General features: G+C 40.8%; 1 protein-coding gene across 1 annotated transcript in view; it reads right to left on the minus strand.

Annotated features, from left to right (window-relative positions):
- Positions 1 to 16,457, minus strand: part of LOC106950659 (plexin-A2-like) — a 113,506-nt gene extending 97,049 nt beyond the window's left edge. Inside the window, exons 1-2 of the mRNA XM_015037668.1 lie at positions 14,719 to 16,457; positions 7,700 to 7,882 (exon numbers count right to left, since the gene is read on the minus strand). Coding sequence (XP_014893154.1) covers positions 7,700 to 7,882; positions 14,719 to 15,915 — 1,380 coding nt within the window. The 5' untranslated portion in view covers positions 15,916 to 16,457. The remainder of the gene's footprint in view (positions 1 to 7,699; positions 7,883 to 14,718) is intronic.
- Positions 16,458 to 18,851: the final 2,394 nt, after the last annotated feature.

Genomic DNA, 18,851 nt, shown 5'->3' on the forward strand with positions numbered 1-18,851 from the left:
AAAATTTGACGAGGACACAACAAAACAAAACTCAGATCTGCTACTTTCTGAAACTAGGGTGAAACTGTAATCCTTCCTCTAAAAATGAAGGTAAATCTTCAGGCCTTTTCAAAAGCCACAATCAATAGATCAATGATCAATAGAATTCCCGCATGCCGGGTTTTGGCCAAGCTTTTAGTTTCGGCAACTCTTTTCGTGGCCGTTCAGCATTCTCTCTGTGCGCTACGCGTTGCCCGAGGCCTGAATGATAAAACAAAATATTGACCTCTTTTTGCAGTTTGTGGAAATTTCTCATTAAGTTTAAACCTCTCGTTGGAAGTGCTGTGAAGTTGTTGGGAGGGAAAATGTTTCCACTAGCAGAAGCAGTTTCTCAAGGCGATGCCAGGCTCCCAGCTACTTGGTGCCAGTGGGCAAACAGATTTCAATGGCAGTTCATCTTGATTCAAATTATCCCTGAAAAACAATGAGAGTGATTCTTTCCAATAGCTGCAAGGAATATCAGGTATTCCTTGCAGCTACTTATTTAACTACAACTGCTGTTGTAGTTAAATAAGTGAATTAATGTAACCTACCTCTTTATTAACATCTTTAAGAAAAACCATCAACTAAATTCTATTATTTAGTTAATGTAGGAGTAATTAGGACAATTTTTCCAAACTGTGAGGCAATAATTATTACACGAGTGATTCAGTGAAAAGTAATTGCTAGGATAATTGTTAACCAAGTCCACCTGGAGGCAGTTGAAATAGTTCCTTTGTTTTGTAATTGTGTCTTTTAATGGTAAATCAAGTTTAATTCCCCTCATACCAGCAAAGACAATCCATAGTAATTAATACAATCCAGTTCCTTTAATCTCAGTTGGCTCCAATCCCACGAAAACCCACAAATTGTCAACTTTTACTGGTGAACAAGGTTCATAATTATATGTCAGATATATTTATATAATTATGTGTTTATATGGAGCAGCTAAAGCGCCGCATCCTCTTGGTGCTTTAGCTGCTCCTTGGTAGCAGCTACTTCGCGGTTAACGTCGTTTGTGTCGTACTACTCTACTCTTTTCCCACTGATGCTTCTCTGATTATTTTTACGTTTACCTCCAACCACCTTTGTCTATCATCTGACAGGAAACGGCTTCAGAGAGCCCAAATCCAGAGAACTGGAGAAAACAGTGCAAATATTGTTCCCCATTCCCTCATGACCGTCGATGTCAGGCAAAGCCAGGCCGCACCAAAGCAGGTGAGCAGCCTCTGGGCTTACAGGCCAGACAGACGGAGATCTCAGATCATTCCCTCCCGAGTGTGACAAATTTAAGGACTAATTCTCAAAGGCATGTTTGTGGGGTAAAAGAGCGTAGACGAGTAAAAGTGCGCTCAGAAGGGGGGTGGTTAGACCACATGTCCACCACCGGGGCTCTGTAGTAGCAGCTGCCGGCTTTTACAAGCCTTTCAAGTCTGCAGCGTTTCATGCCTTATGATCAGCTGCTTCCCTCAGTGACACTGTTTGCACACCACACACAAACCCTGCTGTTTTTTTAGGCCACTGTGGGAGCCATGCAATGGGTCCATGCATCCTCTAATCTGTGAACCAGTTCTACAGGACGTTTGTCCAGTTAAAACACCTGAACCACCCTTTTAAGTTGTCCACATCAGCTGCAGACCATATTATCCAAGCCACTTCCTGATTATCTATCAGTGCATGATGAAAAGAAAAGCACATCATGTGCAGGAGCACATTTTATTCCCCCATGGTTTACTGCAGTAACACTTCAAAATTAAAACAGACACATGCTACATTTCCATAATATTTTCACGTGAATTTTAAGCAAACTTTTGAAATGTAGCAAAAAAAAAACAAAAAAAAAATCAAAAAGAAAAGAAAAATGTGAATCAACCAGGTTATGGAAAGCATAATTTCATCAGATGTTGATGCAACACATCAACAAAAAATTCATGAAGAGCTTTGTTGTAGAGTTTGCAATAGGGATGTTGCAAAAGAACATTTTAGTAATCTAGCACTCTATAGAATATTTTTACGATTATCCGAGGAATCGGATCTCTCTCTCTCTCTCTTCCATTCGCTCCAAAACCGTGACGACGCGATTCCAACGCCACAAAAACTTTTGAACTCCAACCATCTCACCGCAAAATTCAAAAATCCTTGTTTGTCCCCCAAACCCTCACAAAACAGCGCACAATTCAACATCATCCTGCCAGCACTTCACAAAAACTCATAGGTGGAAGGAAGACTGCTGCCCACCACAAATAATGATCCGGACAGAACATGGTGCGCTACATAATAAAACATAATTTTACGAAGCTTCGAGGCAGATATATTTTCCTCGAGAAATTCTAATAATCGAGGTACTCGAATCATTCGACAAATCCCTAAACTTCTGCATGAAGCAGAGGTGGCAAACTAGCATGGACGACACATCTAGAAAAATGGAGAGTTCTCCCCTCTGAGCTGAAGGTTTGGACTTTGAAATTTTCAGATTTTCAAGCCTCGACTTAGGCTCAGGCCCAAAAGTGGCAGGGAAAATGTGGTAGGTTAGAACTTATTCTGAAAATGTGTTTCCATCTCCTCTTCTGAGCATCGACTCTTTCAGAAAAGCCAAGTGAGCGAAAAAAAAACTTTTTGGTGAAATCAAGGAAGTTATTTTGAATTTCACCATTTCCATCAACCATTTCTAATAAAAAACTTCAAAATACACATAAAAAAGTTGATAGAATGAGAGCTAAAGATGCACATTTATGCGTAAATTCCTCGTCAATATTATATTGTGTAGTCAAACCTTAAAACTCATTGCGTTCAAAAAATAAAATAAAAAACAATAGAAAATAAGGAACGTACTAGTCAGGAAAGACTGCTGTGTGGGAATGTGCCTGCTTAGGCCACATCTAAACTAGATTAAAACATCTCCATGTTTTCCTGGAACTCCAAGATGGCTTCAAACATCACTGGATCACAGGACTTTGGAAAACCTAATTTTAATGCTAATGCAAACATGGCTGCACTTAACTTGTTAATTCTGTCAAAGTGATCATGCAACATGTATTACATCTTCTTTACAATGTTTCTGAACAACCTGCTGAATTTCCTAATAAATATGAAAGATTTTTCTCATTTTCTCCATGAGGTACAGCTTATGTGGAGGTAGAAACACCAACATGACACCACACAATGGAAGAGTGTCTGTACAGAGGACTACACACCAGAGTATGCTCATTTTTGCAGTATGTTTACCTTGGTGTAGTCTTCCATTTTCATACATTGGCAAATGCAGAAAGAATTAGGCACACAAAATACAAACCAAGTCGTTTGAAGTGATCACTCAGACCTGATGAACAAATTCTCAAAAGCCTGAATGAGTGTTTTTACGACTAGACGGGACAATTTTATATCAATGTTATGAAACCTACTAGCTGTTGCTAATGTTTCATCTTCCTCTTCATCACTAGATATGGTAACATGCTTCTCTTTACAAATATACTGTGAAGGTCCCTCCAATACCCAGCTACATCCATCCACTGTCTGGCAGATTTTTAATGTAGTGTTGCTACTTTAGGACAGAGTAAAGGAAGCTTTAGTCACCCATCTAAGACATAAGTTTTGGTAAATGGTGTAAAAAGCCATTGATGTTAAACTCTAAAACTCAACACTAAACAGTGGAGACTGTGGTATGAGCCATCCAACACCTACAAGACAGCCTTGACTCTCCTCCCCAGGCAGTTTCACAACCTTTCACACTTTGAAACATGGGACCACAACATCCTCCATGCTGGTCGGGTTGGTAAACAACTCAGGGGTGATAACAACCAAAACAACCCTAAGGACTGGCACGTGGGTGGGTCACTGACCCACATGTGACCTTAGCAACTTGCAAAATGGTGAAGACCCAACAACACTTCAATCCCCACAACTCAGAACTGAGGAAGCCAATAAGAAACCGATACAAATAAAGGTGCATTTAAAGAGTTAACAAAATCTACATACGCTATGTTTCATTCATTACAGACAATCTATGTTTTTGTTGCAAGGGGATCTTCTGGTCTCGACTGAAAGCCAATCCCAACCAAAATGTCCAGTTATGTTAAATACCAGCTATCAAATGCCTGCAGTATGACTGTGTTTTTGTTCTATGCTGGGTTTTAGACATGATTACCAAAACTAGGCAGCTTTTGTCAGACAATGGAATACAATCACCTTATGGCCTCCACACATGACCTCAGATTGCCAGTGTTGCTGCCCAGAATTTGGTATTAGTGTTTCCTGTCGTCAATGCAACTGCACACATATTCTCCTCACCTTAGTTTCTGCTTCTACCCCCCCTTAACCCTTCATCATCACCCCCCCAAAAACCTGTCACAGACAGCGCTATCCGCCAACACCATCCCTCATGCCTCACCATGCTTCAGCAAAGCTCAGGAAAACAGCAGAATATGCGAGAGTCGGTCTTCAGGGAGAGCGAGTTTGAGGGCGGGAAGGAGGAGTGGGATTGAATGGGGAAGCAATAAATGGAAGGATGGGGAGAGGGCAACTTTGGGATGGGAGCCAATCCAATTACAAGAAGCGGTGCAATCCTAGTTTCTCTGGCGGCACTAAATTCACATTTCAGTGGTCTCCTTCGCTTTCCCTCCCCCAATGCCTTCTTCCTTTCTCCATCTCTGCTTCTTTCTGCTACTCATTTCTATACATACACACATCATATATATATATATATATATATGTATATATTTTAGATCACACTCCTGTCACACTCCTCCTTTTCCCCAGCTGCATGACTTTCTTGGTTGCATGAAAGCATGTATAGGATTGTGTCACCAGCAAAGCATCAAAGCTTGCCACCCAAGCTGTGTCATGCTCAGATCAGCAGGAAGCCTGAAGCATCCTACTTCATCTGCGTCTCTCACAATGCTCTGCATCATCCTTCTGCAAAGAGGCTGCAGCCAAAGATCACCACATACATCAGCCCTGCCTCTGGAGACAAAGGGAGTGAACGGATAATCCTCAAAGCATAAAAAAAAAACCCACTTCGGGCACAAAGGCACACTCTGCTGTTATGCAGAGTTCTTGATTTTTATATAACTATTCAAACAGAGATGCACCAATCCATTGACCAGATATGGAAATCTGTTTTTTTTTATTGATTTGCTCTGATTGGTAATGTGAAAATTAAAAAAAAAAAAAAAAACAATGATTTTTTCCTTATTCATTAAATGCATCAACCAACTGCAAGTAGTCTGATGCACAGAGGTTTGTAATTTAACAATGCACAAGTGGGGGATAGTTATGCAAGTCCTTCAGTTTCTGTTGGTTACAAAGCTAGTGCCTTTATCCAAGTACTTGCAGCACATTTTTCCTTTGTTGTGTTACATTGTTTAAAACAAAAAGAAGAATTCAGTCAAATTTGGAATCAGCCGGTCAAATCTCAAAGAAAACCAGGAATTAGTATCTGGCTGGTGCACTCTTGTATTTAAAAAGTAAACCTTTATTTTTTCACCCTGCCACATAAAACCACACAGAGGAAGGCTGGTTATGGTCATCCTTTTTTTCCATGCACATTGAGGTGTACAGTCAGATCTGGTCAAAGCACAAGCTTCCATGCAAATAATGGCTTCACCTTGACCAAGATTCTACCTGCATGCAAATGAGGCAGGTGCAGTTGCTTTTCTAGTCAAATCTAAAAGCAACTTAGATTCAGAGAATGGGAAGAACAAGTCTTTGAATCTCAGTTTAAGCGAAGTGCAGTTCAATTTCCTAACAATTTAGCACTCTCCTGTGTACGGCTTAGAAAGAAAAAAAATCACATTTTGTACTACAAGCATTGTAATGAAATCTTTGTTTGGGAACATTAAAGATGATCACAGTCTAAACTTTTCTCATTTTCTCATCTAGTGACTCTTTGTATGTGTCCTACCAGGATTATGGTGCTCTGCGCATTGGACTGTGCCGCTTTTTTTTTTTTTTTTTTTTTACCTACTTCTCTCATATCCTGGTTAATTCCTTCTTCAGCTTGCCGTTACTGTGGCTACAGTCACGGCTGTGTGAGAAGCAATTTGAGAACATACACAGCAGCGGCAGCATCAGCTCGCTTGTCTTTTTTAGCATGGGTTTTCAGAGATCAGGGCAGATGATACAGAGATGGAAAGTGGGGAAGCGGAAGGCAGCCACAGGCGAAAACGTGGAAGGAAACACAGAGATGAAACAATATCTGAACAATCTTTTCTGCCTTTTCTAATTTAGCTAAATAAAAGGGAGGCAATAGATCTTTAAACGGCTCAAACAGTGGATTACATCAAATGATCTTGTTTCCGCCCCAATGCAACCACCACAGTGTAATCTGTCAACACATTTAAATTGGAAGCAAAATAACTGACTGGCTGCACTGTGGAGAAGATGGTAACTTTGTTGTCGTGCAGCAAGAAGCTCCTGGGCTCAAATTCCTGTCGGGGGTCTTTGTGCATGGAGTTTGCCTTTTTTTCCTGTGCTTGAACGGGTTTTCTCCCACTACTCCAGTTTCCTTCGACAGTCCAAAAACATGTCTGTTAGTTTAGCTGGTTTCTCTAAATAGGCTGTAGGTGTGTGTGCGCACGCATGATTGCATGTCTGTGTGGGTCTATGTTGCCCTGGTGACCTGTCTAGTATGTACCCAGGACAGGTACTTCAATAATCTGGAGATAGGCACCAGTTACCCAACATAAACAATGTGGGAATTGGGGGGGAGGGGGGGGATGGATGGATATTTAAAAAAAACAGAACAATTTTGCAATACATTCAGCCCTTCTGTCATCTAATGAAAGTCTCACTTTCTCTCACAGACGTAGAAAACAGTTTTCCTGTGGAAAATGGCTTTGTTGCGCAAATAATTGGTAACTTTAAGTTATTTTCCCCTCAGTAAAAAATTTCCTCACCAAATAATGCCATGCTTGGCAGAACCAGGTAGTTCTTACAACCCAGTTATGTGTGATCACTGATTTAAAAAGGAAATCTTGATGAATCCACTCTGGTTTCTAGAGAACATTTGCCAAGCCTTGTGACAATCGACATGCACAACCGATGCATCTGTAGCTTAAAACTGTGTTTGTATGGAATATACAAGGATGCCAACAGCTGTCTTGAATTACTCAACAAACCACCAGCAAATCTGACCAGCGGACAAATTTGTAATCTCTGAGCCCAGAACACAGAGCTCATTTCCTTTTGCCAGAGCGCATCCAGTGATTTTAGTCCTGTAGCAACGGAAGGAAATTATATCACGGCAAAGTGCCAGGGCACCCTTTAACCTTTGTGGCTTTGGTATTCTCTCAAAACCAGAACTAGGGGGTTTAATATATGGAGCAGCTCTTTTTTTTGCGCTTTCAGTTGGCTAGAAGCAGAAAGAGGCCCATTAAAAGTAATAGGTCAGCTCAGGTTATTCAGCACTGGAACACAGTGCTGGAGGAGCTGATAATGACCATTACACTGAGTTAGCCACTCGTATCACCCTTCCCTGACAGTTCGACAGCAGGCTTTTAATACTAAGAAGATAATTTTGCCTCTGACTATGATCCGCATGCCCAGAAATAGAAGGGCCTCATGATGTTGATACACCAAGAACTCTTGACAGGTTGAATTCCTGTGCATTATGATAATGACGAGAGTGGAAATCTCGCGCACGAGAGGCGTTAACCATTTCGGGAGAACAGGACGCAGCAATTACCTTCTTTAGACGTCCACTCCTGGTGCCCACAAAAGCCACACAGTAGCCATTGTAGACATAGGAGGTCACAGAGGTCATGCGGTCCCGAGTCTCAGTGTAGAGCGTGTGGCCGGTCACCAGCTGAGAGCCGCCAAGCGGCTGGTTGATGTCCAGACCGCAGAAGGAGTCATCGATGGGCACAGGCTGCCGAACAAGAAGAAAAGCAGTTAGAAAATTAATTGTGAAATGAAATGAAAATCTGAATCTGAAAAAGTGACAAAGATTTCAGTGAAAACTTTGGATGTAGAGAGACTGAATGGCATGAAATTTCACATTAAATGAAACGCCTCAATATTTCTTATCCAAGCTGACAATGTTATCCAGTTACTTTATGTATTGAAGTATGTGTACATTGTTTAACATTAGTCCTCCATGAGAATCAGGAGCCAACTGGAACACCCATGTTACACTATACCATATTATCAGATTTGGGGGTTTGTAAATATCAATGGAGTTTATATGTACCATGATTTAAAATTCCTATAATTTCCTCCAGATGACAACCAACAGTACAATAAATGTGGATGTCTAATTAAAAACATATTTTGAGATCATAAATATGTTGTTCTTTTGTGAAAATATGAGAAGAAAACTGAGCAGTTTCTTCTGTTGGCATTACTGATTTAGAAAAGCATAAATTGCAATAAACTGACTTGTCAGAATCTAGACTGGAAATTTCTATGCTGATTACAGGTTCTAGAAAAAACTATTTGTGAAGACAAAAAAAAATTGTTTTCCCCACAACAAAATTAAAATCAGATTTTACCTGAGCATCTCTAATGTCCATGTGAATTGAACCCATCGTTAAACTCTAAGCAGAACTCTCAGAATTAATTTTGTGAACAGAGATGCATATAATAGTAAGATAGTTGTTGTAAATTATTCATAAGGAGGCAAAACTGAAACACAAAGTATTGTAAAAATGAACCTTCTATGAGCAAAAACTAATGGGCTGAAACGAGAGTAAAGCGTGATGGATAAGCAAAGCTGTGGAAACGGAGTCAGACTGACTTTGGGACAGAAGTGAAGAGTGACAGAGAAGCTTAAGAAAAACGGAGAGCTTGAATTATATACAAGTGTGCCTTATTATTATGCCTGAAATATGTACCCGCTCCACCTGACTGAGCTCCACCTTGCTCTGAATGTGGCTCATTACCCTGACCTACCATCACTTCTCTGCAAGAAGGCCCACTGTGCATGATAATCACTGTAAATAAGACTCTGTTTTTGTCAATTATTTGGAAAATATCATTGCAATCAGATCGTATTTATCTATGCCGAGTAATAGAGGCAAAATGCAACCTCTTCCCTCTACGTTTTAGATGAATTTGCAAGAACAGTGGTGCTAAAACAATGAAGAATGGGGAGGTAAATGAGAGATAAGGAAGTGATGTTTCTGGTGTTGAATCAGGTCAGCTGACGCAGTTTGAGTGTCAGTGACCTCAATGTGCCATGTGGAGTAAAGTGAGACATCCAACTGAGCCCCCCACCATTTAAACATCCCATAACACCCTCTGAATATTCATCCCTGTGCTCTTACACCAACTCATTTGTTCCCTTTCTGTCAATGCATCCATCTCTCATCTGCATCCTCTGTTGCCGTCTTTGTTCTCGTCAGAGAAGTACAATTTATACAGACTAATTTGAGTGGCATTTCCATTCATGGGAGGCAAATCAGCCTCTGCAAACACTTTCTACACAAAATTTCAAGTGCCATAATGCTGATGGTGAACAAAAACCCCAGTATTGTAGTTACAAAGCTTGCTTTATTGTTTTCCTTTCATTTATTTTCTCCAAAGGCAAATTTATACCCAGTCTGCTTTACTGCTCACTCGACCGTAAATCCTGTGATGTAAATTTCATCATCTGTACACGATGTGCACATGGCTGACAGCAAAAATAAAAGTCCAGTTCCAAATGGGGATGCCAAGCATGTAGCAGACAATGAAATCCACAGTACTTTTCTTCTTCTCCTCTAAACAAAGTGGACAGACCAGCATATTGCTGTCCACTTTGACTCAACCGGCCCAAAAATTGTATGAATACAAGTTCAAATATTTCACAAGTTCCAAACAGCACACATCCATGTACAGAGACAAGCAGGTGTAGGCGATGGCTGCACAATTTCAGCAAAGCATGTGATTGCAATATTATATTTCCATTTGGTGTCAATAAGGAATCATTGCAATATCTCTAACAATCTCTGACATTTTGTATTATGGGCTATACCATCTGTGTCAGTTGATAGAATCTACTGGACCAAACAAATACTCTACTACAAACTGTCCATCGTAACATCAATGTTATGGTCACTGCTATGGTGATGACAATGCAGTTTCACTATACTGCCCAACCATTGCAGATACCTTAAAATAGCAAAAAGATTGACCAATAAATTAGAGATGAACTGAGGAATTGTTTGGTGACCACAGGATCGGATTGGAAATCCTCTAATGGTCTATATTTTCTTAGGGATAACCACAGAGCCTGTAATTATCAAAAGCCAGCAACGATGGCTTACTAATGTAAGATCACAAAGACTGCTTAAAATGTCAACTCTGTTACAATTTTGGTTTTTATTTTAATTAAAAGTTTAATTTTGTTATACCACAATTGTGTTCTTGCACACAAAGTGTGATGTTACCTCTGCTTCTAGTGTAAATACCTCTTGACTGTGCATTGCAGGGAAACTAGAAAAAAAAAACACCTTTTGGTTATTTTTTACAGTTTATGAAGAAAAATAATCTAAAAGCAATATGAGAATCAGAATGTTATTACAGATAAGATATATACATGCCCAAATAAACGTAAGCTCTAAAACTTTAAAATAAAGTTTTTTATATAGAATCTTTCAAGTCTATATACGAGTTTCACCTCTAAAATAAGAGAAAAAATAAAACTTTTTCACTGTTCTTTAATTGTCGGAGCTGTACTTGTAGAAAATATGAGTTTGGAAGACATCTTGAGGAACAGGTTTAGCATCCAGACTTTCAATTCCTTCAAAAATCAAACGGCTCCTCCGCATATGATCAGTTGGGATCCAAACCATTTGGTTCCAATTAGCACTAGATTGTACAGATGATGTACACTTTAGAATCGGCAGTAAATCCCAAATCCCTCCAGACTCCATATGGTTGAATGTAGTTGTTCACCATCTTGCAGATGTACATATTTATTTATTCATTGGCTTTTCCCTGCCAAAAAGAAAAGAACAGCTTTGCTTCCTGAGTGGAGTTGTGGTTAGATTAAATACAGACTAACGTTGTAGAATGAATCCTGATTGAAACACTCTATAGCATTGATGTGACAAATTTTGCATGTGGTTATAGTTCGGCCAAGTTTACGACAGGTCCATTTTAGAGGAATCTAAATCAACCTTTATAAGAATTGTAAGAAAGTCCAGCAGCATACTTGCTTTCAAATCCAATCTCAGGGTATATCAGCATCATCTATCAGCGTCTTTCACCAGTGGCAAATTAGATGGTAGCACAAAACCAAAAAGCAAGACAAGATGATAGTGTTTGTCAGTGAGGAGAAACACACTCAGACAGACGGATACAAAAAAAATCCCATCTTGAGTCTCCTCTATGGGATTGACTACAAAGATGGCATGAATCTCCAGATGGCAGAAAGCTGAACGGATGGGTGATAAATCTTTGATTGGCTGCTGTGTGTGTGAATCCCCCTGGTTCAGCCACAGCTCCATTCCCAGCGACAGCCATGCCTGAGCATAAGCATGCTTGCAATGCAACGTGTACAAAGAAGATATCTGCTGGGTGTATAATTAAAGTTGTCCACTTTGAGCTTACTGGCTACCTGTTGTTAGCAACAAGACAGAGGAAAGGCACACAGAAACACTGTGCAATTTGACTGTTTGAGGCACAGTTAACAAAACCACAAAGAGGGCCCTAGACCTTAAATGGAGGGTCTAGCCAAAAATTATTTTATATCAGGAGGATTTTCTGCATTGCAATCATCTTGACTTTAATAATACAACTAAAAGATTTGATAATGTAGTGCAAACCACACCTGGCAAAGATGTTGAAAAAGGAGGTTGAGAAATCTAGTGTGAGATTTGCAGCAAAACCACATTATCCTCAAGAACTAAGATAAAATGTTGATGTTTCCAAACCAGACACTGTCCTTTCTACCACATAAAACCAAAGAGCCAACGCTGGACTCCACACGATAAATAACAAATAAGAGGAGTGGTCACTCTGTATGCACCTCCAAACTTTAGAATTTTTAATGGGGGAAAACTGAGTGTTGTCCCAAATGCTTTTTTTATACTAACATTTGTGCCTCCAATAATTTTAACAAAAATCAATTATTTCTTAAGTTGAATTTTTTTTCTCCACTAAAACATGCTCACATTAGGGGTCAGCCTTTCTACATTTTTCCAGGAACATAATGGTGCTGCAACAAAAAGCATTTAATTTTAGGGCTTTTCACACAACTTCATCAATGGGCAACAGGGGCACCACGCTCCATATTCATTTGAGGAAATATGTGAAAGAGGAATTTCTGTTCAACATCAGCCAGGCTGACATATCTGGCTGCTGAAAGCAGCTTGCAATGATTTAAAACTCCCTCGTCCGTCGACATCTCTTTGCATAATCTATAATACACTATGGATTTATTGGCTGCTCATCGAGCATGAGAGCACGGTTTAAAGGAGCATGTTTGACATTTCTCTCGTCTCTCTGGCAAAACACACACAGAGGCCATGTAGCCTTTAATCCGAGAGGACAGCAGAACATCACTGGCAGTGCATGCCTGCAGAATGGAGTGGGAGGAGCGGGCCTTGCAGGTAACAGCTGGCAACAGTCAGCGCACACTGGGATGATTGGGGACTCTTCTGGGAAGGTGGAAAAACGCTCTAATTCAAGCTCTGGCGGATAACAAGGCTCACAGCCACAGCACTGTCACCACTGTACACCTCCTTACACCCACTTTGCTGCATGCAACATCCTTTTCTGCCTTCTCAGTGGAGCTAATAAAAACCCAACCACCAGTTTCTTAAGATAATGTCTTACTCCTCGCAGCTGACATTGTGAGGTGGTGAATTTGTGGATTTTAATGAGAATGATCCTCTGGGTTCTCTAAAGGGGATTAGCAAACAAAGGAGATAATCGGTGGTTTTCATCACAATGAGCGACACAGACATCATTAAACCTCACAATGCACATGTGAATGGCCAAGACTGGCAAGCTATTCTGTGCAAATTCAGGCATATAACATAACACAGTCAGTCAGAAGTCATTAATTCTTAATAATCTTAAGTTCCTATTAGTGGGTAGTGGAGTGAAAGCACAGAGGACTGCAGCCTCCTGGGACCAAAGGAGCATCAAGGAACTTAATTCTACTTGACAACATGTAACAGATACACAGCCTTTTTATTATGGGATAATTAGGAACTTTAGAGAGAATGGACTGGTGTGTGATCTACACCAGCATCATAAGTAGACGAATTGGAGCAGCCCCTAGACACCCTCCCTCTTAAATCTTCCCCCAAACACACACATGCATGCATACGCACACACACACACTCCCCATTGAGGAGTAGAGCATTTATTTTGACTGCGCTCAGAGAAAATCACTTTGATGCTTGTAAAGAAAAATAAAGCCTGCGTAATTTATGAATATGTCTCCCTGAAATGCACTTGAAAGTGGATGTTCCCTGATATCAGAGCAACAAAACAATTTGACATCATTACAAGTAGTGTTAGAGTCATTTGATAATAGAGAGCATGAAATGCCAGGCAGTCAGAAACATTTCCGGATGATCGCTGTGTTTATTTTTATTACAACAAACGCCCCCCTAAAAGCACGGTGCAGTTTAGGCTCACTGAGAAACTTAATACATTCTCTTACAGTTTCTTGTCTTTTATCAGAGGAGTAAACCACTGCAGATGTAGCAGTTGTTTGACAGCACTCATTTTTTAAGTGAACTATATTAGGAAAGTACTCGTATTTCTCACAAACTTCTCTGAGATTAACTATGATAAACCAGCTCAAGTTGTGCATTATGTTGAAATTGAAATGATAGGATAAATGGTTTTCCACCTTTGTTTATCATTAAAATCTGAAAAGTATGGGGTGCGTTTGCACATCTGGAGACTGTTTTACATGTTTTACTTTGAAACACGGCTCTGGCTCAGTCAGATCCGATATCAGTAAATACAAACTTTTAACCCTTTCCATACACTAATTACATTTTGACTGTTCAACTCTAAAAATCAATTAATTTATATCAGCTCCGGAAATAAGTTTAGGCTTGATTTCCTGCTGGAAGGAAAACCTCTCACATGCTACCACTAAGAGGTTTTCTTTCCAATAAGAACAAAGTCCTCCACACTCATGTTTGGCCATGCAGACGGTGTACTGGAGATATGGCCAGTGTTAGTTTTGTGCCAAACAATTTATCTTTCATGCTAAATTTCATCTCATTGGACCAGGGCATCTTCTATTTGCACTTTCCTCAAAAAAAAAAAAAAAAAAAAAAACTGCACACATGACTACCTATGGCTATGTGTATTAATACACTTTCTTCTCACTGTTCCATAAAGGCCAGATTTGCAAAGCGCACAACAGTTGCAAACAGTTGTCTTGACAACAGATTTCCCCACTTGAGTTGATGATTTCTCCAGCTGCTCCATAACCATGATCCTTCTGGCCCACTCTGATTCTACTATTTAGACGACTTCTGAAGGAAACTAATGGCACTGGAATTTTTATTTAGGGTAGAAGAGTAAATGGGACAGCCAAAAAATGCCAATAAAATACGGTAAAGTCTGTGGTTTGTACTATTTGAATGACCATTTCAGCAAACAGTCTCATTTAAGAGAGCAAAATAAACTAATTTGGCTTTTTCTGTAGAGACTTTCATGGTCGTGATCAGCTAACAGATGCACCCAGGACTATCGTTTATCTCCATATTTTTGTTTGTAAAATGTGTGTTTTCATTTGGAGCAACTCACCGCTTTAGTACACTGGACGTCCTTCCCAAGGAGCCAGTTGAGCTCCAGGTTTCCTTCTCCCTGATAGCAGGACTGCAGGCGCTCCTTGATTCTCGCGTTGATGTCTCGGATGGTGAAGACGCAGAGCGCCGAGTCATCTGGTGGTCGATGGAACTGCTTCTGGCCCTTGGAGAAGACGGTGAACAGCACATCATCTTGGGCACTTAAGTTGAGCGAAGCGGCGAGAATGCGGCCCGGCTTGCCGAGGTAAGCAGCCTGCAGCAGGCGATACTCAACGCCGTTCTTCACACAGCCGATGGGCAGGGAGACGTAGGAGTGAAATTTGCGGTCATCCTTACAGAGGCGAACAATGCGGGACGTGTAGAAGAGATCGCTGCTGGATCCGCTTGACGACATGCTGTTCTCCGGTGTCTCTGGCTGAACAGTCAGGAAGTAAACAAAGCTGCCACTCGCAAAGCCATAAACGTAGTAGATGTCAAAGTGTGAGACAAGCGCTAGTGTATCTGATGGTATCTTTATAAGAGAGGACACAAAATCAGTATGCAACTCGTAGTCAAGCATGGCAGAAGATTCCGGATCACGTGGCAACTTTCGGCTGGAAAGAGTGGGGAAATAGTCCTGTTTACCATCCACTGCTGTGCCGATAAAAAGCGTTGCATCCTGGCCCTGCGACGGCACAATCACCCCATACATGGTCCCTGTCTGATTGACGCTGGAGAGGTAGTGCTCCTTCTTGTGGGAAGGCTCCACTAAGATAAACAGGTCATCCAATCTGAGGAGTTTACACACACCTTGGTAGAGGCTGCCACAGGCCAGCAGCCGATTTTGCGAATAATCTATGAGGAGGAGCTTGTTGACATTGTTGGTGGGCACCAGGGCCTCAGAACAGGGCTGTACAATTAGAGGAGGGTAGCAGGCCTTATTGTCATCCTTTGGGCCTGTATCATGGGAAACAAGGAGGGTGAGGTTGCCTGACAGCTTGTACACACGGTTGACTGCGCCAACATATAATGCACCAGTGGCTTGGTGAACAGTCAGGTGATTAAAAATCCAATCTCGTCTTTCTGGGTGGAAACTATTGAAGGTCTGCCCATCTGAGGCAGGAACCACTAAAAGCCAGAAGAATAAAAGAGTAGCAACTGCTCCAAACGTGGGACAGCGCATGAAAGTTCTGTCTTTGACCTTTTGACCATCCATGTTTCCTTGTCCTGCAAGAAAACCGCTGAGTGAGCAGACAGAATGGTTTAGAGGAAGAGGAGGGTGATCGTTGCCTTTTTGTTGATGAAGACCAACTCGCGGGTCGAACTTTCACAAGGACCTTCACATGTTTCTGAAAAGAGAAAACAAGAAAAGAAGAAGTTAGACATCTGAGCACCGAGTCGCATTCCAAACAAAGAAACTCATGACCAGATGGAAAAACTTGTTAAGTATAAATGTTCTGCGTCAGAAGGGCAAAGGGTTGCAAAAGAGGCACTCATTTAAAGAGACAATATGTGGAAATCATTATGGTACACATTCCAAGCAAGTTGCTGGATAGGGCAAGACAATGCAGGAAGCAGAGGCAGGTTACACCACAGGAAATTAGCCTGACCTGACTCACACAGACGATGCTGATGTCGCACACTGGCCAAGCAGTTTCTAAGAACAAGAATGTGGAACAAAGACGCAGCCCACAGAGAACCTTGGACACAGCAGTGACTCACTGCATTTTACATCACCATCAAACACCACCTTACATCTAACCTGGATTCCTTAATAAGCATTTTATAATTCTTAGTGTTAAGCCTCCATTCATCCGTGAAAAAACGAAAATTTGATGACTATGAAGTTGTGGTGATTTCTGTATAGTCTTGTAACTTACAAAGGTATTCACACCCCTTACATTTTTTTTCTACATATTTTATGTTTTTGATGCCAGTCCCTGTTACTCATGTCTCCCAATAAAATCCAGTGAAATTGCCATTAATAAAAGGAGTCCATTTCTCTGTGTTTGAATATTGGTATAAAACACAACTGCTCTCTATAAAACACAAATCTTCTCCATCACTAATGTTTGATAGAGAACATTAGTGAAAACCTGGGAAAGTGGCAACATTTTTGAAAGAAAGTAAAAGAAGTCCAATTTAAAGTTTGCCACAACCGATTATTTTTAGGGGACACAAGAAGCATGTAGAAAAAGGTGCTCTGGTGAGATAAGCTAAACGTGCAACATTTTTGACCCACATGCAAAATACTATGCAAGACTGAAAATTATCACTGTGCTTCACCCTCAACACACAATCCCCATGGTAAAATATAGTGGTGTCAGCATCAAGCTGCAGGGAAGCGTTTTTTAGGCAGGCTCAGGTCAGCTGGTGCGAGTTGCTGGGGTGTTGGACAGAGTTAAATACAGGGCAATAATAAAAGACGCGTTGAACTCCAGTCCCTGAAGGCCAGGGTTTCCTAAACCTTTTAAATGCCTTCAATCCAACACACCAGTAAAATGGCTAAATTACCTTCTCAGTATGCAGTTAAGTTCTACAGAGTCCTGCTAATGACCTGATTATTTGACTGGCTGTTGAAGCAGAGGCACATCTAAAAGTTGCAGGTCCTCGGCCCTGGAGAACTGAATTTTCACACCCCAGTGTGAGGCCCTGCAAAAGATTTGAGACATGGTTCACCCCTATGCAGGCCAGCATCGAGACAAACCACTTATGGAATGAATTGGACAAATGCATCTTCATGTTTCAGACTGGCCAAGTCAAAGTCCACATCTAAACCCCGTTAAATATGTGTGGCAAGACTTTAAAATGAGTAATCAAAGCAGCAAAGAAGAATGAGATAAAAATTCAGGCCCTAGGCTGGGATAACTGGTAGAAACATGCCCCAAAAGACTCTTAGCTGTAATTGCAGCAAAAGACGGTTCTAAAAACCATCGAGTCAGGGGAGCTGAAATTTAAATGCACACTGCATTTCTCAGATTTTTACTTGTACAACATTCTGAAAATGATTAATCTTTTTCATTTCACTGAACAATTATGTTACACAATGTTGTGTTCAATCTTAAAAATAGATTTGAGGTTTGTGGGTGTAAAGTAACAAAATATGGAAACAATCGGTATAAACATGGTTGTAAAGCAAGATATGTTAAACATCAGTTTACTGATTTAAGTTCATATCTGTTCTTGCAATTTTGTACACTTCATTTCAAACAGAAATCAGGAAAGTCTGAATTGTGTGACATCGTGCTTTGACTTGGCAGCAGGGATGCCTCTCCATGTGTGCCATAAACCAAAAGACCGAGCTCTATGTGGTCTGTCCCCATGAGTTAATGATCTCATCCATTGGAAGAAAAGGTCTGGATCTTATTACTGGAGCAAACTAAGAACAAATTGGAAATCACTTCTATGCACCCTATTCCTCACTCCTTGACCTTCACAAGGCACAATTTACAAAATTGGAATCTATTAATTGTTCTCTTTTAAACACTGCTGTTCTTTTTTTATATCTTTTTACTCCAATCTTTTGCTTGCATGATTAGATAATAAAGGGATTAATCACCACTGCAACAATCACTTACAGTCAAGTGTGAATGCATGCATGTGTGTTTGTGTCTCATCTCGTTCCCTCCGTATTATCAGTGCGCTCTATCAGAACCAGGCAGTGTGAGAGGCTAACAAGTGGAGAGAATGGCAGTGCATCCCAAAATCAACTATGATCAGGCGTAGCGATCCAACAAGGGTAATTACTGTGGAGCTGAGGGAGGTAAGCTGGGGAGCGACACGGGGAAGCCAAGGGCTGGAACGTGTCAGAGGCGGCCTTACATCATTTGTCACGCTCCAGATTTGCATTTGCCGCCAGCTAGGGCGTAGGGAATCAAGGGTGAAAGATGTGGCTGGAATAATCAGCCACTGCACCTTAAATGAACAAGCGCTTGGCACGACAAGTTTGAAAGCGAGGCGACGTGGATGGGTATAACTGATGTGGGATTCCATCAGAATGATGTCATAGACCTTGCTTTAAATCACACAATGGCCATTTCAGTGTCCCCATCCTCTACTTCTATCTGTGAGCACACTGCACATTTCCGTTTTAAATATAGACCCTGAGGAAGTGTATTGATCCATGTGTCCATAAACACAAGTCTTAAGGCC

Source organism: Poecilia latipinna, unplaced genomic scaffold (genome assembly GCF_001443285.1).
Source record: "Poecilia latipinna isolate Pla-1442-1.1 unplaced genomic scaffold, P_latipinna-1.0 Scaffold415, whole genome shotgun sequence".
Taxonomy (NCBI): Eukaryota; Metazoa; Chordata; class Actinopteri; order Cyprinodontiformes; family Poeciliidae; genus Poecilia; species Poecilia latipinna.